At 34.0% G+C, this 25,681-nt stretch overlaps 1 protein-coding gene across 5 annotated transcripts in view; it reads left to right on the plus strand.

Annotated features, from left to right (window-relative positions):
- Positions 1–25,681, plus strand: part of LOC106468799 (CUGBP Elav-like family member 2) — a 371,251-nt gene that overhangs the window by 23,183 nt on the left and 322,387 nt on the right. For 4 of the 5 annotated variants that reach the window (XM_022397811.1, XM_022397854.1, XM_022397847.1 and 1 more), the window contains exon 2: positions 8,222–8,269. Coding sequence is in view for 1 of the 5 variants with exons in the window: in XM_022397833.1 (XP_022253541.1) it covers positions 12,211–12,248 (38 nt within the window). In the remaining 4 variants the exon portion in view is untranslated. Of the gene's footprint in view, positions 1–8,221; positions 8,270–12,118; positions 12,249–25,681 lie in introns of all 5 variants that reach the window. The other variant, XM_022397833.1, reaches the window with a different exon arrangement.

The raw sequence follows: 25,681 nt of genomic DNA on the forward strand, positions 1-25,681 counted from the left end.
TTTCAATAAGCAATCCTGAAAAATATTTGGGGGTGCTTAACTTTTTTCCAGGTGTATAGAAGAAAGTGTATATAAGGGAGCATTTCCAAAAATGGAAAGAAGTGAGCGGGGTGCCACTGTGTTTGATTTATTATGTGAGCAATATCTTGGCAAATAGAAAAGATAAGACCTTCTTATTTTATTTTCTATCTTCTCAATATCTGTAATTTGAGTTTCTAATTCGTATGAAACTATAGACTTAGTATTTTGACTTCACAAACATCTAATTTAAACCAGTGCTGCATTCAACATGCCACATGACACACAAAAATCGATGTTTATCTATGTTTTTTTAATATTTACTTTTAAGTTAACAAATTGAGTAATGTATAGTTCTAAAATTTGAATTATAATCTACAGTTTGATGCCGAACTTATCGACATAATTCATGAAACAGTAGATCGATCAAATTTGTGATCGTGTTGTGATCGAGATTTGTGTTGTGTTTATTCATGTTAACTTTCATTCATTTCACTTGACTGGGTTTCAAACTTAATTTACACAGTACATTGCTTTTCAGTTACTCTGGAAAACAAATTATGTGGAGAATTCCTTAACAACAATGAATTTTTGAGTGACAGTGAGTACTACCTCCTATCGAGGTTCTTATAATGTTGATAACAATGATTTTACTTCATCTCTGGCTGCTGGAGGATCTAAATGATGTTGTTCAATGTGTTGTGGGTTCATTAATGCCTTCATTGCCTCATCTCCTTGTCCTTACTTTGGAAGTGAGTTACCCTCTTTCTGAGTCTGACCATGAGAAGGATGATCGAGATTGGTTTTTTTCCACCTCCCAACTTTACAGTAAGCTCCTATTTACCCTTGGAAGACAATGTTTCTCTTTAAAATATCTCTGTAGATTTGATTTATCAGGTTTGTTGTTTACATTCTCTTTCACTTATGCCTTTTGCTTTTTCTTGTTCTTTACTACATGATTCATGCTGAGGATTATTTTGCCCCCTCCCCTCTCTCCAGACATACATGTCCATGCTGACATGTATAAGTGTTTCCCTTTTCCATTCTTTGATTCACAATCTCTCAAGTTCCTTTTATTTATTTGGAGAGCTAACCTCTGTCTCCAGTAACTTTCACTAGAACTCAATTTTCACATCATCACCTTCTTACCTGTTTCTTTGTTACCTGTCCTCTCTTCATCTTCTCTCTAAAGCACTTCACTGTGACCCTGAAGCTTTCTCTTAGATCTACAGCTGGCACTTTTTGATACCTTGGCCAGGGCTTAGTCTTTTGCTCTGTTCCTGCTTAATTGGTACCTCTGTTGTTGGAACCTTCTGTTTTTCTCTCTACTGTTTGTGTTTCCCATTATTACCTCTATGACTTTCATCTGGCTCCTTTTCTTTGCCCAAAAGTTGTCAGGGGTGTTCCTAACATCTTGGAGATTTGGGTCAAAGCTGCCTGACATAAATAGACAGTTTCCTTTGTGGTTTTTTCTCTCTCCAAACCACATGAACCCGCATCCTTTCCTCCACCTTGTGAACCCTTCTACCCTCTATCTCTTTTCCTGTTTCTCATCCTTCTACTTTTTTTTTGTTTCCCATCCTCTTGAGTTGGCTGTTGAAAGTTACATCGATGACTAACTCCCTTTGTACCTACTCAGATCAGGCACCAAGGGGGCACACCCATTTCTGTTTGCAGATCTCTTGATCCCATTTGCAGTTGACCAGTGGGTCAAGTCCTTTTAAACAGTCTTTCTATTTACTTCTCATCTCTTCCTCTTCTTTTCAATCCTCAGTATCTTCTGCTTCTTGAGGCTATGACATCAGATCTTTTTGACAAGAAAGCTATTGAAAGGTTTTTTTTTGCCCATATCCAGGGTTTTATTCTCATCTTTTGTTGCCCCCAAAAAATACTGATGACTGATGTCCTGTCATTGACCTTTCTTCACTAAACTACCATCAAATAGTTCCTTGGTTCAAGATGGGTTTTTTTCCTCTATGTTTGACCTTTGTCTCTGGACTATGGATGATTAAGATTGATATCTCGGATGCCTTTCTACATATTCCAATTGCTCTGCCTTCCCAACATTTTCTTTGATTCATTCATCAAATCAAGTGTATCAGTTTTGAGTTCTCCACTTTGGCATTGCCTTAGTTCCTTATGTCATTGGAGCATTTGTTTCCATGTCCGCAGTGTTGGACTTCGTTTCCATTATTATTATGCAGATGACTGAGTCCTCCTTACCTATTCTTTGGGAGGCCTCTTTCTTGACCACACAAGGCAATGGATCAAAATGAGGAATGACTTGTAAGTTTTGACCACTCAAAACAGTTGAGCAGCTTCTTGGAGAAGTAATCCACCTTGGTTGGTGTCTTCTTCACTTCTTGACTCAGTCAGGCTCAGCCTCCCCCATATTCATCTGTGAGACATAGAGTGTCTAGTAACCTCCACTCTTTCATCATCACTCCTTTCTGCACAAGAGGCTCTATTTTTTTGGGGGGGGGCTTGTATTTTTTGAACAACTTGTTCCTTTAAGCTGAGCTTGCATGTGGCTTCTTCAGTGGACTTTGTGTGACCAATGAAATATCTCCCATTATCCTCTGTTCTCTCTTGTAATGCTACCACCTTCTCAAATGTTTGTCTTAGCGATTGGATTGTGCCAAAAATATGGGGAGCATTTCACAGCTTCTCCTGTGTCTGGATTTTTACCTCTTCATAGATGCATCTCTTATGGATTGGGGTGTGTCTTGGGATGACTCCATGGCCTCAGGAGTTTGGTATAATATGAATGTACTTTCTACATCACTATACTGAAACCCTTAGTTGCCCACCAAGCATGTTCATATTTCCTCTTTTAACTTGTGGATCACTTGGTTATGATCCACTCTGACAATTATATGGACATTTCCCATATCAACTGTCAAGGTAGGATTCGTTCGAAGGACTTCTGCATGCGAGACTTTTTGTTTTGGATGAACTCACATGGGGTTCACTAACCACCTGTCATGTCCTGGGGGCTTTGGCCTTGGTGGTGAATCATCTCTCTCAACCAGATAGGATTCTCCTACAGAGTGGTCACTTTGTTCTTAGGTTTTTTGTTGGGTGTGTTCCCAATTAAACATGCCATTTATTAATGCCTTTGCCACTCCTCTCAATTCTAGGTTTCCTCTCTTCTGGTCACCAGTGACTTTGACAGTGGCTATCCTCAGCCAGGACTGGTCTCATGTCTTTCTGTTTGTGTACCCTCCTATTTGCCTTCTCCCAAACATCTTGTCTTTGATTTACAACACTCTGTGTTGGATCCTTTGGGTTGTTTCACTCTTGGTTTCCTCTTTTTAATCAACTAGTATCCAGGGCACCTCTGCCTCAGTTCCAGTCACTCTTGCTACAATTTCACACATATCTTTCATTCTGAAGTGTCATTGTTTTGTCTTCATATCTGGGATTTGTCCTGTTTATCAACTCATCCAGATCGTTTATTTCTCCCTTGGTCTGGAAGTTTGTGGCTGTATCATGTCTTATTATATCAAATCTGCCACTTGATTCAGTCTTTGGCAACGTACTTTTGATGATACTTGTATAAGATCCTTCAGGTGGAATGTAGACTGTGCCTACTTTATCTTCTTTTATCTGCCCTATCTTAGGCCGGCAAGGCCAGGTGGTTAGGGCGCTCAACTCGCAATCTGAATCCCCGTCCCACCAAACATGCTTGCCCTTTCAGCCTTGGTGGTGTTATAATGTTACAGTCAATCCCACTATTCATTGGTAAAAGAGTAGCCCAAGAGTTGGCGGTGAGTGGTGATGACTAGCTGCCTTCCCGAAGCCTAACTTGAAAAGCCAGCATGCACTAGCCAAAGAAGTTGGCAAACACTCCCCTAGTGTTGGCTTTTTCCACACTAGTATGTGGAAGGTACAGGCTGGAATGAACAATGAAAAATGTATATATTTCACTTAACAATCTTGGAGAAGGCCTCATATGAATAGTGGGACTTTTGAATCTATGGCAGATGGGTTTAACATATATCATTAACTCTGACTCAATGAAGATTTAGGGAAGTAAGTATACTCTGGGAGGTAACACCTGCCACTGGGTGAGTTCTGAAAAGCAAATTGTAGAAGAGTAGAAATGGGTAAGGAATTAAAAGAGGCAAGTAGACTAGAGAATGGTAACTGGAAGTAGATGATATCCCGGGGCAGACAAAACTGCCAGATAGGGCAGAGTTTATTTTGAATTTCGTGCAAAACTACACAAGAGCTATCTGCACTAGCCATCCCTAATTTAGCAGTGTAAGACTAGAGTGGTTACCTATCACACTTTCCCCAGTAAAAGATCTTTTTGGTGGCTAGGTCCAGTTGTGTCTAGACACCTCCCTGGTTGTTGAGTAGAGCATAGAAGAGGTATTTGCCACCTATCTTTTTCTAGCTACTGGAGTGGTTGGACTTGGAAAGTTCTTTACTAGTTGTGCAATCCCTCCTGAATGGACAGCACAGTGTGGTGGGAAGTAAAGCAGGAATCTCCATGTTGGTGTAGTGCAGATCAACTCCAGTTCTATAATATGCCAGTTTCCTGATGGTTTGGACAGCTGGATAGAGCACAGTGTTCTCCTCCTAAGATGGGAAGAGACTTCCATTTCTGTTCTTGTACCTTACAATTATTTAATAATACTTACCAAACCTTAGATCTGGTCATTGCCACAGCCACACCTCACCTCATGTACAACTGACCAAATAAATTGAGTGATTTGCAAGATCTCCATACATTTGAGAAACTCGCACAGTCATCTTGATCAGTGGTTAGTGAAGAAAGTTATAATTCGCTTGGTGACTGGTGGTTGTGAGCATAGTTATCATACAGCAAAGAACATACTCCATAAAAATAATAATGTGGTACTTGATAATTTTTATATTGTATCTACCTCAGAATATGTAATTTGTTTGATATTCCAGTTAAGAAAACAGTGATAAGTCCCCCCCCCCACTCCCCCACCCTCAAAGTGAAATTTATGTACTAAATGTCACAAACTCTACATTGAGTGTAAATTCGTAAGGTTTTAAGTTTCATCTTTCTTGTCTGAGTTCATTTTTCTGTGTAGATTTACTTCTAACACTTCTGTAGTGTATAAGCACTAAGGGACAGAGATACCAAAGTATTGTACTTGTAGGGAGTGCTGTGCAGTTTGAATTACTCATCTTTTACACTTGGACTCTTCTTTATGTTAAAAGTTTAATGTCTAGTGCCAGTGTATACTAAAGCTTTTACAAGCCTTTATTGGCCAGTGGCCAAATGAGACAAAAGGATGGTCTTATTTAAAGACAGAAACAGACCTCCCTGTCACACAAAGAAACAACATACTTCAAATGTAAGGAATTTATCTAATTTAAAGTTAATCTTGTAGTTAGTTAGTAATCAGTTGTCTCAAACTAACTGTGCATTAAATAATATATATTTATCAAAATTACATTGGTTGTTTGTTGTTAAATTTATTATATGTAATTAAGAACTTTGATATTTTTCCACTTTTGAATATCGTGGCATATAAATTTGTACACAAGAAATTAGTAACAAAAAAGAATGTTGCCATTTTTAAAATTATTTGTATAATTACAATATGTGGTTAGCTTTAGATTATATTGATTCTTTGCATTACTCACCATGGGACATAACGTATTAAAATTTGAAATGTTATATATTGAAAAAAGATATTTTTTCATAAAATTATGATAATTTTCGATACTAATCACATTTTTTTCTGTTTGTGTATATGCTGCACAGAAGTCTTATGTTCTGCTGTTTAACATATCACTGAGAAATGTAAGCTTTAAGTTTTGTATTTTTTCACACCTTTCTCCTGTATGGTATGGGTCAAGTTCTGTACATCCAGTCTGGTCAACCAAATATCTAGGTGTTCACTGTATATTTTCTCAGAAATTATGATTGCAAAAAATTTCCTATCAGTTCTGCTGCTGGTGGTTCCCACTTTTATTGAACCTGTCAAGATGCCAACCATGACTGAAAGTTGAAGGTATTTGTGGTTGTACAGTATGATTAAAAGCTGCATTGGGTCTGCCAAGAAGCTCTCAGGATGTGCTAGAAAGAACTTGTCTCTTTTGAGGAAGTTGAGAGCGATGTTCTTGTAATAGTGTGGTTAGAAATACTGTGAACTTCTGATATGACTTTAGAGCTACATTCTACTGCTACCTTATTCATCTATTGTAGGTGTATGTAGATGTTAGCTCACTTTTCAATAAAATAACACAATATTGTGTGTATCAGTTAGTGGAAAACCACAGTAAATTCAAACTCTTTGGATAGTTTGTTCCATTTACTGTGTTTTTCATTAGCTTCTTCTGATGTATATAGCTTCTTCTTGGTTTGTGATTGATTGTAAGAATATGGGCTGTATTATGTCATAGAAAAACCGACTTAAATTCGGCACATGTCATAAACTGGTTAGTATCTTTCAGAAAGTACTTGGACTAGTGAATCCTACCTAACTGGTTGATCACAGTGTGTTAGATGCAATGATTTATTACAGATAAAAGTTGAATATTTCATGAACTTAATAATAAAAAATAATAATATCTGGTAAAGATAACTGAAGATGTGTTATATATTGACAACCTTCAGACTAATTATTTTATATAGCATCAGATAATCTAAATTTTTGTGTATTTTTCATGTACATATTTTTAACTCATTTACATGAACATGTCTGGATTTTGTTACATATCCAATTTGTATATACATATATTCTAGGGAATTTCTTTCTTAAAATACCTTAACATTTTACTGGACACTATTTTTTAAAACCTTCAAGTTTATTAAAATATTCTGTTTTTGTAAATGTGTGATTAATTCTGGAACATTTAAATAAATATAATGTATTAGTAATAGCTTAATCAAGTTAATGTAAGCAAGCTAACATTATAAAAAAAATTTGAATAAAAACTACTGGTGGAGATATAAACTACTAGGTACACACAGTTTGTTAATGAAGTACAGTATGAAAGACTAACCAGAAAAAGATAGATTGTTGTGTTTCAACAAATGGGCATATTAAATCTTAATAGCAACTACTTCATCTGTATTAAGCTTCAATATTTAACAAATATTGATGTATTGTTATTGTCTGGACGGACGTCTTCAAGACTTGTCAACTGTAGAACTTCTCCATGAAAATGCTATATAAGAGAAATATTGCTTCAGCAATCCATTTATCATTTAACCAGTAGTTAATTGTTTTTGTCAACTCTCAGTTTTAAGGTTTTAAATTAAAACCTCATGTTAAAACTGTTAAATTGAAGTATCTTAAATTATACTGTAAACACAAAACCTGGTGTATTTTTCAGTTATGCCTATCTAAATTCAATATCAACAAATGTATTATTTTTATGTGATTATTCTTATAATAAAACTGCCAATGTATATCCAGATTTATAATTTCAGGCATGATTTTAACCCGTAAAATAGTTTTTCTTTGACATGTAGTAAACTGTAGCTTGGAGTAACAGTGACGGTGAACTATATCTTTGATGCAAGTAAATTTCTTAGTGTATTTCAAATAATTTTTGTATGTAGTATTGGTTACGAATATGTTGTGAAATCTTGGAGTAAAGAAAAAATGGAAAAACTGAGCTTAAGGCTTGACTTAAGAATGTATTTTTAATATTTCATTTTTAGGATATGTCCCAGATAAGTCATCTTAATAGTTTGGTGACCTTAAAAGTATTCTCTAGTACGTATTGTGTACGAATGGACAAAAAGCGCAACGCCATAACTACTTGATAACTGACTGCGTGATTTTGATAAGCGGGTGGTGAAGTCGGCAGTGCACTTGCTGCCAGTACCATGGAAACCTGGTTGTCGTTGCCTATAGCAACGAGAGACTAGACATTCACTTTTATACCAACCACTATGACGTCATGTCGCAAATAATCCATCGAACTCGATTATACAATAATTGGTAGCCGAAATAATATTCACGTTATGAACGATTTTTAATATTGTGTGTACGCTGATGCCATCTAGTAGCATAGTGATCGTAAATTTAGAAAATATTAAACATGAAAACAGTTATTAGTTTGGTGGTATTTTATACAAGTGTAGTGATTTGTTGTGACGCCACTGATAATAGTTACTTTAACCCATATTATGCATTAGACAGAAAAAATGAACTTAATACATTTTATCAATTATTAATAATAATCGTTATTTTTGTTACAGTGGTGACTGTCGACCTCTAGTGTCTGTCCTAAGAGCTGTACAGAGCTGGTAAGCTTTTTTATTTATTTCTCTTTTTTTAAAAATATACTTATTTTGTTCTGATACCGTATCCTTGTCCTGTCCTGCCCTGACCTCATGTGGTGGTGGTCTAAGTTACTTGCTTTTACCATATCCTATGTGATTTTGTAATTATAATAGTTATTCTTATCGTAATATATTTTCCGCAATTCAGTCATTTAATAGAAAAGCAGGTAGACCTACTTATGCTTATTTTTTATGCAAAAACATTTTGCTGGGCCACTCTTAAAACGCGTGTTGTAGCGTTGATAGGGGGGGGTCACATTTTACTATGCATGACTGTTTTCTGAAGATTATGACTCAGAAAACTGTGTAGTAGTTCCTAGTGAATTATGCTGTAAGTTTGAAAATTCATGTACTTTTTAGTTCATTGCAAAAAAACATTAAATTATGCAAGCACGTGGGATTAGTGGAATTAATATTGTGCAATTAGTAACTGTTGATGACGAACGCATAAATTTAAAGACTTAAATATCATGTAAGATATAAAAATTGAAACGCATTCTGTTATAGTATACAGTGAGCTGTAGTACTTATTCGCCCATCCAAGATAAATTTTGATCAAAACTCTCTGTGCCAGCTGGTAAAAGTTCTAACCAGTGCTATTTTATTAAGCACATACACCCTTGAACATACACCCATGCTTGATTTATTATTTTTCACGCTTTAAATGTTTTGCACGGCGAATGGTTTTGTTTGGGAATGTTGGAATATTTTAATCACTCCGTTTGCTGTTTTTAAGTTCCTCTCCCCCTTCCCTTTTGTTTGTACGTTACATGTTGGAATATTTTTACCATCATATGCGCTCCATATATTTCTAACTTGAAACTTTTGTGGTGAAGCTGGAAGCCTTATGTGGGCCTTTTGTTTGAAATATATCTTTTGATAAAAACGTTTGTGTATGAGGAATCTATAAGTGGATATGCTAGCACTAACTGAACTTTATCGAATACGTTTAATCAGCTACCAGTGCCAAACAGTATATAGAAAATTGACTAATATTAGTTCCTGTGGATTTAGTGACGTATGTCAGTAATTTATTAAAAGTATTTATGTTCACTGCATTTTTTCATCTATATGTGAACACGTTCGTCTTATCTTTGAAAAGTAAGGCCATCGTTGTATCATAGAAAGAGAACATGGTTAAAAAATGTATAAAGCGTATAATAGGACAGTGGCTTAAAAATAGCTACAAGATATTTTGTTTTAAGTGACTAAAACTTATTGCACTAAAACTGTGAAATAGTTATGCACTTTGGAGCTTGGTTGGCAAAAGGGACAGTGGTGATAACTAAGGATAAAATGAATTGGTACTATGAATGTAAAAACTTTTAGAGACGATAAGGTTAGAAGTTGGATCATCTACAATATACAAAAAAAAATGTTTCGAACATTGACAAATAGAAGCAAAGTGAGAGTATAGACAAAATTAGAATAATTAGTTTGATTCATAGATTGGAAATTGGAACGTAATCAGAAGTAAATCGCGGAACTGATTGGAACTTGGGTATAAAGAATAGGGAAAGCAAAAACGTTAGGAAGATGTGAATGTAAAGTTCAATGTGTTTGTACAGAAAAAGTTTTGTGAAGATCAACAAATTACCATTTTTCAATTCGAGAGAGAAATTATAATAAAGGTAAAACAGCAGTATATATTTCAACAGGATTTTATAAAACATTTAACGTTAGTGTTCTTTATGTTAGAGAGTAAAACATCAACAAAAATCTCGTAAGTATAAGCGTAAGTTTCATGCTTTAAAAGTTGAGCCGATAGAAAGTAACCTCTGATAGTCCGCTGGGGACTTGTATTAATTAAGTTTGCTATTTATTTGTTGTCTGCCCACCAGATGATTTCACATCAAGATTTGTTACCTTTATTGAAATAACTACAGTAATAATAATTTCGATGTTTCACACTCGCAAGAAGAAAATACAAATTTCACAAAAATATTTCTTACAAGTTGCTAAAATGAAATAGTTTTTGCGAGACTTGTTTGGGTATCCCATTAGAAGTTGTGTTTTGTTTGATAATATTTTCGAAAAGATTCAGTAATTTGTGAAAACAGTGTCGGAAGAGATGGGTAAACGTTTCGATTAGTTGTTCTGTGGAACTTAATAATGTAATGGAAAAAGTAAACGACGACTAATAAACACACCCACACACAACTACATAATTATGTTGTACTGTAAAAACATTCGTTCATGGAATCCGTTTCTCATTATGTGTCGTATGAAATTGGATAATAGTTAGTTTCACATCGATTTCTTGACATGATACTAACTTAAGACTAGATTTTCATCAAAATATTTATAATGGTAGTACATAACAAAGAGAAAAATACTAGTTTAATCGGTTAAAATGTGAGGCTTCTTAAACTAAATATAATTCAAATGATCAATAATATGGACGAAGTGCATTGTTGATATTTTAACAGTTGAGAACCAGGTAGCCAAAAGATGATGATGTTCAAAGGACAAGCCGAAATTTAAATAGTAATCTTTAAAAAAAATCAGATAGAAAAGAATAATAAAGGAAAGTTAGGAAAAGTTTGTCAAATTTCCTAACAGATGGCGCTGACGTGTGGCATGATACTAATATAACATCTTTTAACTATAGATATCCGCCAGGAACATTAATTCGCTATTTTTATCTATATATGTAAATAAAGTCACCTACTTCTTGGTTTGTGTATGTTATAGTAATGTATTGATTAAAATACAATTGATCTGGGCTTATATAACTGAGGAACAAATTCATTTCAGTGTAATCTACGCAACATGATTTTATTGCAAGATCATTGATTACTTTGAGAAAGAAGTAATTCATCTTGTACACCACTGTATGGTTTCTCAGACATGTTAACTGTTAAAGTTTGACTAACAGAAGGAAAGGGGTCATTTGTGGTATCTCAATTTTGAACCTGAAGAAAAGGATGTTCTCAAATACTTGTTAATAATTCTTGTTCTACTGTGACATTAGCATATGATCTTGGTAGTACGTTAGGAAATTAACATAATTCTTGTTCTACTGTGACATTAGCATATGATCTTGGTAGTACGTTAGGAAATTAACATAATTCTTGTTCTACTGTGACATTAGCATATGATCTTGGTAGTACGTTAGGAAATTAACATAATTCTTGTTCTACTGTGACATTAGCATATGATCTTGGTAGTACGTTAGGAAATTAACATAATTCTTGTTCTACTGTGACATTAGCGTATGATCTTGGTAGTACGTTAGGAAATTAACATAATTCTTGTTCTACTGTGACATTAGCATATGATCTTGGTAGTACGTTAGGAAATTAACATAATTCTTGTTCTACTGTGACATTAGCATATGATCTTGGTAGTACGTTAGGAAATTAACATAATTCTTGTTCTACTGTGACATTAGCATATGATCTTGGTAGTACGTTAGGAAATTAACATTAGCTTTGCAAAGTTTTAGCATTCGAAATTGTAATTCATTGTATTTTATTGATTTTTTTGAAGGGGTGGGGTAAGATGTTACTGTCTAATTTTAGGTTGTTGCTGTGGGATGATGATACGACAACTCTGAGAGTCTGGGGATATTTTTATCCAGAAATCGTGTCTTGAGAGCAGAACAGTGTTGTCTCCTTTCAGAAGTTGTAGTATATTCTGTCCATGGTTTTCCTGGTCCGTCCTTGTGGCTGTAACCTCTGTAGGCAGCCCCTGTCCTGTTTTCACCAGCTGTGATAACTTATTTCCTTTTCCTTACCCTACTCGACAGAGCTCTCGAAAAGAAAGGACCTCTGAATCATATGTACCTTGTTCGCTTGTTTTTGTTTTTAGTTTCTACATTCAAGACTCAGTCCGCTGCTATCGTGTGACTGCCCAAGCCGATTAAATTACAGTTGAAAACATTACCTGCCGCTTCATCTAAAATGCTCCTTGCTTCTTCGCCATACAGTGCATTATCGAGGTATGTAACAACGGACGTCATATGTGTTTTGACATGGTTTAGTGTAATTATGTAATTCATCTAAAGGGGTGTATGCTTAATCTGGTTTCGACATACAGATTTCTAAGACATGGTGTTTTTTTTTTACAACTGCCATATATACACACACACACACGTCGTGGCGATTATACGCAGGCTGTTAGTGTATTGTATTTTCTCAATTTGCATAGAGCACATTTAAACAGGAAAAAAGTATTATTAGGAGCAAGTAAATTATTTTAGCGAAGAACAAGCAAAATTCTGAGAAGACTGGCATGTTTGGGGACAAAATATGGTAAATTTTGAGTAGGTGGGTTCACATCAGAGATAAAACTATAAACTTTAGAAATTGTCAACGAACCAGAGGCTTCTAAAATCAAACATAAACGGTAAAAAACGTGAATTTGTTTAACAAAAAACGAAAAGATATATGGTGTATTAAATTCTAAAATATCTCCCTGTGTATTTCAACAACCACTGAGAAAATGTTGGCACAGTTTTTTGGGAATAACTCATTTTACTTTTTCAGTCTTTAAGTAAATAACATATTTTTGGTTTTTCTCAACTTCATATAAAGCCTATTATAGTACTTAAACATAACCACAAACTTAATTTTCCATCCCCTGTCATCTTTAAGAATTAAAGTCAATTTCAATTTTGAGAGAATGCTTACTCAGTACCACATCTGAGTTGAAAGAAACATTTGTCTAGAAAAATAATTCAGTATCATCTTTCATTTATACGCTGTATTTTAACTGGTTAAACATCTGTTGTAAGCTTCTCCCCGTTTTCTTTTTCAGACCTACTTAAATTTCAAAATGCGATATCTGAAGTCAAACTACTATATTAGCATAAATTTGATAATACCAGGGTTCGTATTTTGTTTGACTTCAGTATTTCTATATGTAGAATATCGCTATACATATGTTTTTTAGGGTTGTATGCAAAGTTATTCGGGTGTATTTATATAGTAAGTAGTGTAGATGAAGAAGCGGAACAGTTGTATTTCGCGCGGTAACTTAAACATTTCAGCAAAGTTTATTTACTCTTGCGAGCGAACATTTCATGTTATTTTTGTACGCGTATGCAAGAATTGCGAAAACTTGAAATGCATTAGGTGTTTGTATAAATGTATACGCGCGCACGTGCGTGTGTATATATTTATACATATACTACTTTTCATTTTTGCCTATTGTCTAGAAAGCTGGACACTGTTACGCGGTAAACTTGTTACTTGGAGAGTAACTTATCATTACGTTGTGTTTATCCTGTAGTTTAGGTCGTAAAGATTATCTGTCATTATGTAGTACACGCTATGTTGTTATTATTTATCCATAATTTAACCAATATTCTGTAGTTTACAGCGTAATTTGTTATTATTTAGTTTGATTTGTTGCTTATGTCGTGCAGTTATTTATCCAGTATTCTGTAGTTTACAGCGAAATTTGTTATTATTGTAGTTTGATTTGTTGCTTATGTCGTGCAGTTATTTATCCAATATTCTGTAGTTTACAGCGTAATTTGTTATTATTTAGTTTGATTTGTTGTTTATGTCGTGCAGTTATTTATCCAATATTCTGTAGTTTACGTTGTATATTATTATTACTTAGTTCTTATTTTGTTATACTTTTGTTATTATATGGCGTTTATTATTTAGTTTATATCATACATTATTATTCAAAATGTACGTTGTAGGTGAGATCGTACGTTGTGTTCAGTAATTTCAAATATTTTAATTGTTTTCGTCAATTTATCCCTTCATGACAGTATTCCAGGAGTTGATGTGGGAGCTAGTAGTTACAGAGCATAATTAATTACCATAAGTATTGTCCTTTCAGCTTCAATGATCAACATGGTAAAAAGTAATTAATAAAAAACTAGTACAGACCCGCAAAAAATTTGCGGTCAAATTAGTATCTTTAAATACAAGATTTCCAGAATAATACAAAAATTCTAATCGCAGACGCCAAAATGTATAACTCTAAGCCCAGTTGTCTTAGGCCTCACATTTGTTAAGCCTTTCTTAAATACATCTCATATTCAATAAAGAGATAAATTAACACTGTAACTTGTATGAGTTTTTGCTTTAGTTTAGAAATAGATTTATAATACTATTCTATGTCATTTTTTAAAACTTTAATAAGCTGTTAATATGTTGTACAAAATGTCTACTAAATTATATTTACATCCGCCTTTTGTTTGCATCCGTTTAAATGAAGTGCGCGCGCATCTTCAAACACAAAACAGGTATACGTGGACAGGTATGGAGTTCGATGTAAAACATAAGTAAAAAGAAAAAAAACACGAAAAGGTTATATTTATCATTTGCTGTAAAAGTAATCCTTGACCAGGTCTGCGTGATTTAAAAATCATATTTGGAATATGTCGCAACGGCGGAGTTTATATGTTTTCATAATTATCTGTATATGCAACGTTAACATATTGTGTATTGTTTTTAACGATTAATTCGGGCCCTTGGTTTCAAGACACAGCTTTATATTTTGATTATTGATTTTATTTTTGAAGTTGGTCAAAAAGGTTAACACGCTTTAGCCTAATAATCTTATGTATAAAATTGTATCATTTTATTATTTTATTGGGTGCTTAAAGATTAATGAAAGAGTATAGATGGGAGACAGTCTAACTACCGAATTTTATATTGCTGTAAACTTATTTTTCTCAGGACGTGAGTGAAAAAATTTAAAGAGATATGTAAACGGAAAAGAAATGTAACATTATAAGAAAGGTAATTTAGATGAATTGACGGAATATAGCATTCTTTGATGAAAGACAGTTTGGTATACAGAGATAAAGCGAGTGAGGGGATGTAACATTATATTGAAAGATAATTTAGATGAATTGACGGAATATAGCATTCTTTGATGAAAGACAGTTTGGTATACAGAGATAAGGCGAGTGAGGGGATGTAACATTATATTGAAAGATAATTTTGTATTCTCTTATGTATCTTAAAGATAGAAGATGAGTTAAAACTGAGGTATGCTATTGAGAGGGATATAAAATCATAATAAACCCAGTCCTCCCAATTTAGAGTAATATATCATTATAAATTTTAGGTTAATATGACCCCTAAAGACAGTGTAGAAACTATTGCTACTGAGTTATATGTATGTATTGAAGTAGCATGCTTACTAAAATTAAAAGTGAAGGCCTAAATATTTTAAAAGGAAAGCTGCGTTTCAGAAGTGGCTCACAGAGGGCATTGTGAGAGTTGATTCCATGTAGTTCTACTACGACAAAAAGTTTATTTAAACGACAGTTTGTAGTATTCATTTATTTAAAAAAAATGCAACAAAAGACAGTCTACTATAGTGAAATCTGTTTTGATATTTGTAAATATGTTGAAAAATACTTGGCAGGGGAATTCACTTTCAGTGCCAATAATATTTGCATATATTTGGATGAGCAAGCAGGTCCACAGGAAAACAAAAATACAACCTTATTTAAACTAAAGTTCATGTTTAAAACTTAAAAAAACTTTCCAGTGTAACGTCGTCTCTGATGACTCAGTGATAATCTTGAAGGTTATAACACTAAAATTATTATCTCGATTCCTGTAGCATTGTTCAGCTTTGCGCTTAAACAAACAAAATAATATTATCGAGTAATATTTATCCGAAATATAATAACTATCCATGTTTATGTGTTCCTATATAACAAATTCATCAACAACCATAAAAGATTGTTTCCCCAAGAGTATCTCTTTATGTAACATTGAAATAGTTTATCACGTGAATAAAATTGAAGGAGACTGCATAACGAAGACATTCATGTTATTTTTTTAAATTCAAAACTTTGAACTAGCCAAACTATTTCTAAGAATCATGGCTAACTTTAATGTGTATAAGATAGTTTCTTCGATAATGTGTTATTTCTTGACTGTGTTACAAAAGTTAATGCAATTTAGTTGATTTGCACCATAAGTGGTAAGACTTGTTGGAACGGAAACCGATCAACTCGTATATCACCATACCCTCATTCGAATATTTATTAATGGTTTTGTCTGTTTTAAATAGATATATCCATGATTTTACTCTGATATATTTGTGGTTTTCAAGTACCAGTTATGACGTAATTTTCTCGGCGGCCTTTACTTGACAAGTTTTTTTTTTTTCTATATTCATTGAGCATTCTTACAATGTATATACGTGTACTGCATAAAACATGTTAAAGATTCTGAACTTTTCAAACCTGGTTTATTGGAATTTGACAAAAGAGTGTGTTTAAAAAGTAGTTCAGGTGTATGAATTTGTACCTCAGCGTGGTTTTTTTGCTTCTATGTAGTTCAAGCAGTAACTTACAATATTCAACATACTGTTTAAAGAATTATCCAGTATTGAAGATGGAATATTATTAACTAAAAACGTTAAAATTACACATTCTTATTATTGCATTATTTTACCAAATTTTCTCATTCAGGAAAGTGTGCTTAAAGTTTGTAGATAGGTAGGTTGCTCATATGATTACGTCATAGATCCTACGGTGGCGTTCATTAACCTATATTAATCAATATGTATTCTTATGTTGATTACTTCTAAGATAGTTGAATGGTTTACTATTACGTTCATTATTCTTCAGTTGTTTATGGTGCTGAATTTTTCGCATACCTGCAGTAGATTCGATGTGTATATGGATTTGCATATACACATACATACACACACACACATTCGTATAGTGAAAAAATCCTCGGTTTCAGGTAATCTGCCGAGGACTCGAATGAATTGATAATACTGCCATTTTATTCATCGTCACATGAAGAATCTCGGTGCTTATCAAGTACATACAACTGTGGTTTTGGAAGGGGGCAGGGATATGTTTAGGAGATGGTAGAAGCTTAGACCCTGTAGTGACATCGGCAACACCAGCTACGCACTTCGTGATCAGTTAATGCTTGGACTCTCGTGGACAGCTCCATCACACACTTATTTGTTACACAATGCAAAAGACGTACGTTTTGGAGAGTATTTTTTTTATGGGTACCCGCATTTTGGTGCCTTTTGGACTTGATGTGACTGGAGCAAAAATCTATAAACCTGTGAGATCATGATCGTCATGTATGTCCCCTCCATTTTCAGTTTACTCCTATTTACGTTTTAACATCTTGTAATAGGCCAGACTGTATCTAAAGTATATGATGTATCATGATAACACTTTTCATCCTAAGATTTTTCGACGTTATGTTACTGTCTTTATCCAGAACTATAGTCTCTTGCTGTAATAAAAAGTTCCTTTACATAAATCATATTTAGGTTTGGAAAAGAAGCTTAATAATTCCATAAAACATTCTGTGGATATTTACCTTATATTGAGGTTTGTGTTACCTTCTGCAACTCTGGTTTGTGTACTCCCCTCTCACTTCGCAACAGTCTCCGGACCCGTTCAACAGCTCCTCCATTAATGAACCTTCACATGTCTACGGCAATGTAAGGGTCTCTCATGACCAACCATGCAGAGCATTTTCTCTTTGAGTATTTTGCCATCATAGATGATGTGTGTGTTAGCGTATAAAGTCCGCAGACGGTCTTCGCCTCCACAGTAATTCACAAAGAGCACAGAGTCCCAGTTTTAATGACGTGGAGAAAGATTGTGATCACCCAAGTAACACGTAGGGTATGACAAGTCTTTTCTGCATATAAATACTGCTGGAAACAGTACCAATCGAAGCCACTACGTTGCGAAGCCCTTTATAGTTAAAGCAGTTCACGTCACCCATTGTAAATATACATAATGTTGCACGTCTTCCATTGTGCGTTACCATTTCCGCACACATTTTGCACCCTTAGTGTTTTGGGAAACCAAATCCTTTGTGAAGGATGGACTTGAAACTTGCTACAAACTAACGTCTCTATATGCACAACATTCCCTGTGTATATCTACAGAGACCATTCCAAATCACTTCACGCCTTTTCCCGTCTGTTTGCTGTAGAAAATCTCAACTTTCGAGAATATAGCCATCAACCTTTAACTGTTCAAATCTTCAACAGAAGACACATGTTTAAAGCTGACCGATAAGTCAAAGTTTTAAAGTCATTTTTGGTACTTTTTTCAAGCCGATTATTGAAGTTACTTATCAAAATTCGTGTAACTTTCTGCCAAATATATCTTTGATAAAAAGTAACGAGAAAGCCAGTTCACGTTCGAATTTGAAATCTGTGGTAATTGTGGAATTGCCTTTTGTTTTAGAAATTGACCAAACTGTAGCAACTTGACATTTGTTAAGTAATTTCCAGCAAACCAATTTTTTCTTTAAAAGTAACTCGGCCTTGTTGTTATTTATGCTATATCTGAGATAAAGCAACAGTCTTGTTTAACGGGAGTTGGGTATGCAGGTGGAAGCTTAACATTATGCTACTCCATATAGATTTATTGCATACTTTATAAGTTAGTGAATCCAGCTGTTACTTCCTGTCTAAGTAGGACTGATAATGTGAGTCTGATGTGTTTTCACCATAAACAGAGTTGTGGATTCTTCCTGAACAAGAGTCCAAATCCCTTTTAAAACCAGAAGGCTCTCAGTGTATATTGAGAGAAAAAGAAAAATCTGATGACAAAAACAAAAGTGAATACCGACACTTTCAAATCTCTCAACGACGAACATAAATTGTATAATTGAAGTTTATAACCATGTCATGAAACAAAGCTGTTCACGGGTTTCAGATCAAGACAAATTGGATGCGAATTTTACACTCTTGTGAGAATATAATTGTAAACAAAAACCATTTTCTGTTAGTGCCGAAAAGCAATACCGTGTCGGAGTGTTTGATATTTTTATACGTTAGTTCTTTGTTTTCTGTGTTTATTCGAACAAAGCTGACTTGTGTGCGCATGTTTTTTATATACTCCGTTTCTCACAACGAGACGAGCGGCAAGGAGCTTATTTGCAGCGTGTTTCAATATCAAGACTATTTGTTGTAGTTTTTATAAATATTAACATTTAAAAGGTGTGCCTGGTTTAATTGCAGAAATATTATGAATTGTTCTGTCTGTCTAGCAATGTATTAAAGTTTGTTAGTAGTTAAACATCAATTAATTGAGTACGGATACTACTTCATTAATTAACATGCTAATAAGACGTTGATTATTCTTGGATCTAAACATGACTAAGAAAAAACACGTTCATAGCTTTATTTATTATTCCATAAGCTGAAATTACATATGTAAGAAGATTGCAATTTTTCCCGCTTCTTGTTTTCAATTATGAAGCAGTATACTTCGCTACTATGGTATTTATTTGAGTATAATAGATCTAACGAGTAAGTTTAAGATTGTAGCAAGTAAAAGAATAATGGTTGTAATTCCGACTCTAAAGAAAAAAGGGGAAGAGGATGAATTTGAGAATACATTGAATAAAGTCTCGAGTGTTTTGTCCTTATACCGGTGACGTAAAATTAAATATCGCTAAATAATAACAGTACAGATGCTCTATTTTTTGAGAAATAATCTTATATAACATTTACATTTTTTATGTGTAAAACTTGGTTTCGTTTTTCTGAAAGCGACCTCTGTTAATATAATCTAAAGAATAATAAAGAAGTAAACTTAATGGGGTGATGAAGAAAGTTGTGTTAGGACCCGTCAGATAATGAGATAAATCGGAATTCTTTAAAGCCGTTGATTGTACTTTATGAAACTAGATTTTGATAATTAAAAATGTGACTTGCATAATTTGAATAGCTAGGTTGTTTCGATGATAATGGTGACTTTTTAAATATATATTTATATTGAATGTGATAGTTGGTGGTGAGTGGTATTGACTGTCTATCACTTCTGAATTAGGACGGCTAGTGTCGGTAGGACTCGAGTAGCTTTGCTTGAAATTACAAAACAAACATTCAAATCCTAAAGGTCTCTTCTGATTTGGCCATTGTCGCATGTGCATAGTCTGTTGTTAAAGTTGGAAAATACAATTCCATGAAGGTAAACGGGTTTCATTTATTTATTTAGTAATACTCCAGCTTCCACTCAGATATACTAATACTTAGCGCCATTGTCAGCTGGTTTGTTTTAGTTTTTGTGTGTGCTTGTTCATGATTGTGGTAAATGATCTAACAGTGTTGAGTTTTGTATTTGTATTTATTAATGTTGTGGTACAATAACATGGAAAACTACGATAAATATTTCACATACATTTGCACATTGATATACTGTAGGATCTCTAAATATATGTATTGTTCATTTAAACCAGGGACTATACATTATTTTAAAACCGCTTTTTTGATGCAGTTAAAATATACCTCGCACGTTGAACATTTTAATATGATTGATCTATTACTTCAGAGCATTGACGTTGATTGAATTTGTATTATGTCTCGAATAAAATGTGTTTTTGGAGTATTTCTACTCATCAGTTAAAGACTGCTGCATCACCTTATTGTTATTATGCTAGTTTCATAGCAAAGAGCAGAAATGTGCCAGCATGGATTCTATTCAAGACGTTTCGGCCATTTCCTTTTGGTGCTCCTTTTATATAGAATGATCGATATGCTTTCAGGTTATATTTTGCTACCGACCTCTCTCGAGAGTGAACTGCTACATTTCAACTTTATACAATGCATGAATGTATGAGTATTTGGCGCCATCGCATTTTTTTTTTTTTGTGTATGTTGGTACTGAATGCACTATTTGTTAAAATGCATTTATCTTGGATAACGTATCCAATACGCATTTTTGATATTCTGCCCATTTACTGCACTGTTTATTGTCTCATGCAAATAAGTTAGAAAAGTGGAATTTATTTATTCTGAATCATCTCTTGTCTGTTTTGTGCTTATGAGCGAAATATCTGTTGAAAAATGGTGAATACCTTAGAGTAGCCCAAAAGTAGGCGGTGAATGGTGTTGAATTGCCGACTTCCACTCTAGTCTGACACTCCAAAATTAGCGTAGATAGCCCTCGAGTAGCTCTGCACAAAAACTGAAAAAACAAACAAACGAAGCAATTTCAGTTAATGTATCTTGTGTTTTAAAGGTTTTTAAATAAAATGTTCCGAAGTTTCTGATATTGGAACTTGATTAGTCCTGTTAAGTAAAGACAATTTAAGAGTATTTTGAAAGAGACCTTTAGACTTGTTTCCAAATTTAAATCAACCTTTATCTTTGACCAATTTCTTAAAATATTTTGCTTCGTCTATCTATGAACGTCGTGTTTGATAAAACCTGGAAATGATTGAAAGCAGACAACAGGATAATGAGAGAAATCTTAATCATAACAGCACAAGTGAACTGGAAAGACCTATGCTTATATGGGTTATCGACACATGACGGATGTTAAATATCCGTGATAATTAATGATATTGGTCAGGCATAACTTAAAATACTAAACAAAAGACTAGAAAGTAACTTTTTTAAACGCGTCCAGGAAAACAAAAACTGTATTGCGGACTATTATTTTACAAATACAGTTCGATATAGCTTGAAATAAACTACAGCGCTAACATCGCTAGTTCTTAAGTTAGATGAATCTTATATTATTAGTAAATGTCATGAAACATTGGTTTTCCTGGTTAGCGGGGAAAGTATGCATCAACCAACTTAAGGATATGAGTTTGATAAATGATATACTGAACCTATTGTTAACATTGTTTCTGTATAGACCATAATTAATAATATTAATGGATTTTAACGAAAATATCATTAACCTTAATGTAGCTTAAACATTTAATGTGATTTATGATACTGGAAATAAACTCGTAAATAGGATCTGAAATGCAAATATATATAGTTTGAGTGGACTCTTTTTCTCCAATAAATTTTATGTATGCTTCTCTTAACAAACACGCTACCAAATGTTCGCTTGCGTAATTAATATCTTCGATGTGCCAAAAATAGGAAATGCAGGCAGAGGCGAAATATTATGTAAACTATTACAATTTTAATTGGCATAAAGAACATACATTATATCATGCCTTAAACTTGTAGCACCAAATACTGAAAGTTACAAAACAAAACCAAGTAATAAATCGTTATAAAAATGTAGTGATTTTCTCTTTCCCCTTATCACTTGAAAGTTAGGAACAGCTAACGCAGATAGCCCTCGACTAGCTTTGCGTGAAATTTAACAAACAAAACAAACGTGTGATGAATTCCATTCCACAGTGATATTGTATCGGCCATGGTTGTCACGTGCCTTTCTGATTTGCATATTCAGAATCGTTTTGAAATAACGTACTCAACCGTCTGTAATGATGGGTTTTGAACCCAGTATTTGGAAGGAAGGTATCAGTTGTTGTCTGTGTTGTGTGAATGTATTGTTTCCTGATGTTTGATTATTATAAATGTATTGTGTAATAAAATTATAAACTGTTTGACATCTTGCAGTGCATTTAATTTGGTTTCAATCGAAAATGGCTACGAACAGAACGCGTTCTTAAACCACTTATTTAGTCACGTAAGTGAAGCCTCCTGTTACGTGACTTGACAAACATGACACTTACACTAATGATAGACAAAATTGGCACTGCTGCCATCAGCAAAAACTAGCTATTTCCGTTGGCTTCTCTGCTGCATTGGTAGGATTTGTTTCCCCACATTCTTTTTTTAGGTAGACCTCAAGAGGATCCCTCGTTAAGCAGAATGTATCTGAAAACATTCAGTTGACTACCCTGTCAATAAAGTGATTGATATATTTTAAATATGCACACATTTTGTTCATTCAAAAATAAAAATGAGAGACGGATCTGTATATTAATCCTTCTCAGCCGAGAAAACAACAACAACAACAAAAATAAATAAATAACAATTGAGTAAGCTGCCAGCAGTTTTTCTTGAACTTCTTTTTAAAGATTTTGTAGAACACAAAAAAAAATGTTCAATATTCCAATCTCACTGCCGGGTTTCAGTTAGTCGTGGCAGTTATGTTAAGATCTGTTCTTAAAAAAAGTAGAAAGAATATTATTGATTAACCCTCAAATTATTGACTACTTTTTATACCGTTAGATACCGGTGGAGTCCACATATTACATAACGTATTTTCTCCTATTACAACAGTAAGTGTAAATAACTGGCCAAAAAGATCAGTTATTTTTTGTGTAAGATATACGGAATATTCCAGCAGTAGTTAGTGGGATTAATTGAAATACTGATAGTTTTTGTTGTTGTTGAAATTGTTTATGTGCGACACATGTTATTGGGCATCTGTAACAATCGAAATTATGGCCGTACAAGTGTTTTGGTGTACAGATTTTTTAGAAAAATGCTGAGAGAGCTCTTGAGGTTATGAGCTGTATCAATAATTCTAGGGGATAACGTACTTAGAGTTGTATTCGGAAAGAATAAACCAGTTTTATTAAGTAAGGACTTGTGTCGCTAAAGTTTCGTCGGAACGAAGTTACGGAAAGTTAATTAACAAACGGAGACGTAACTATCGGACAGTGAGTAATTGAACTGCAGTCAGAGAGCACGAGAGACGTTCTTTGAGAGTTATAGCGTTTGTTTTAGCGCGATTGTTGAAAATAAGTGTACACACACACACACACACACACACACATTACATTACATTACACTCCCGTCACGTTGTCACCCTCTTTTATATACCAGCCTACCCTATATCTAGTAAGTACTAGAGCATTCGCCAAGGTACAGGATAGTTCTAGAAAATAGGTGGCGCCACACCAGTAACGTGACATCGATGACGCAACAATACTTTTTTTAAACGCTATATTTGGTTCTAAGCTCTAAAGTAAATTGTTGCATTGGAAAGATTGTCTAAGAACGTTTGAGTGAAAGCAAATAATAATACCCAGTTTTTGCCTGCCTTGAAATTGCGCGAGCACCTCATTTGAATGGATGTAAATATACTTTAGTAGAAATTTTGTGCAACAACATTTTAAAAACTGGTCTAAAATTTAAAATGACATTATAAGTGTATTTACTGATAGTATCAAGTACAGTAAACTTTAGCCTCAACTAAACTAAAGCAACAAAACGTACAGTGCTAATTTATTTCTTTATCAAATATAGGTCATACTTATTAATAAAGGCTTAACTAATGTTAGGCCTAAAACACGTTCTAATTTCGCGCCATTTTATTTGTCTTATTTCTATGAATTCAACCAATCAGTACTCGTGTTTTTAGACTCGTACGGTACCAAAAGTAGTTAGTTCAGGCAATACTCTCAAGTGATTGTTCGTATCGTGTGATCGTTAGCACGCACTCTTCGCTGTGAAAGTAAATAGATATACACTGGTGCCTCTATTATCCGCGCTGATCTGGGGACACTAGTGTATCTCACTAGTTAGCCCATTATTTAATCTAAGCTATAATTTTCAGTGTATTTAAGCTACTTGTTTTAACTTATAATCTTTTTATTGTCGTTTAATCACTTTATCATGAAAAATTAAACAAGTCACAATCATAAAAGCAATGTTTCGTGGTTGGTCAGTCAGTCGGTCACATTCGATTTCTCAGAATTTCGTGAGTTACACGAGTCCAATTCCACTTTTGACTTTGATTGCCCATACCCGTTATAGTTGAATTTAATCGCTAACATAGGCATAAATAGCTCCTAAATTTCAGTACTTTTCTGCTATGCACACACAAGTGCATTCGCACCTTATCAACGTCAGTGAAAAATAAGTCAAGAGTTAGCGCAAATATATGCTTGGGAATTATTACGAAAACGCTTTTGTTAAAACAGACTTAAGATATCAAATGCGTAACTGGGCGACACCCCAACACAACTTGAACATGCTCCTGTTATTAAAGGATGCTCGCCTTGCAGCATAGGACAGCGGAAATCTTAATGTGTGTTTTTGTATACTACATTTTAAATCACTAATCGATTGTTGTTAATCAAGCTACAAACATCTTGTGTTCCTGTCATAACAGCTAAAAATACGAGGCAAGGCTAGGCTTGAACCGGCCGACTTACGATTTGAACGCACGCCAGATCCTGCAGGCGAAAACTCCGGATACCATGCAACACCTGATCTTTTGCAACAAAAATTTATTTCTGAGCAACAATTTCTCCAAAACATGTAAATTATTGTATAGAATTGTAATGACACAATTATTTTGAGAAAATTTAAGGAATGTGTAGAAAGTAGTAGTAGTATTAAAAAAAATGAAGCAAAGTTATTTTGAACTCTTCTAAACTTATGGGGAAAACAAGGAATTATTGAATACAGAAATGTTGAAAGACAAAGGTATCTTTATGGAAGTGTTCAAAGGAAATGAAGTAAAGTCAAGGTAATCGTTTTATTTTTACAACGTTGTTAGGAATAAAGTAGAAATCAAACATATTTGACACTTAAAAAGAAATTTACATTTTTGAGAAACATTTTGAGTCACTGAAATGTTGAGACATAACCATCAATAAGGTGAGTAAATATGTAAAGTTTACAAGCTTTCATTATGAAGGAAAGATTTGAAAAACATGTCTAAAGCTTCTCGTTGAA

Source organism: Limulus polyphemus, unplaced genomic scaffold (assembly GCF_000517525.1).
Source record: "Limulus polyphemus unplaced genomic scaffold, Limulus_polyphemus-2.1.2 Scaffold91, whole genome shotgun sequence".
Taxonomy (NCBI): Eukaryota; Metazoa; Arthropoda; class Merostomata; order Xiphosura; family Limulidae; genus Limulus; species Limulus polyphemus.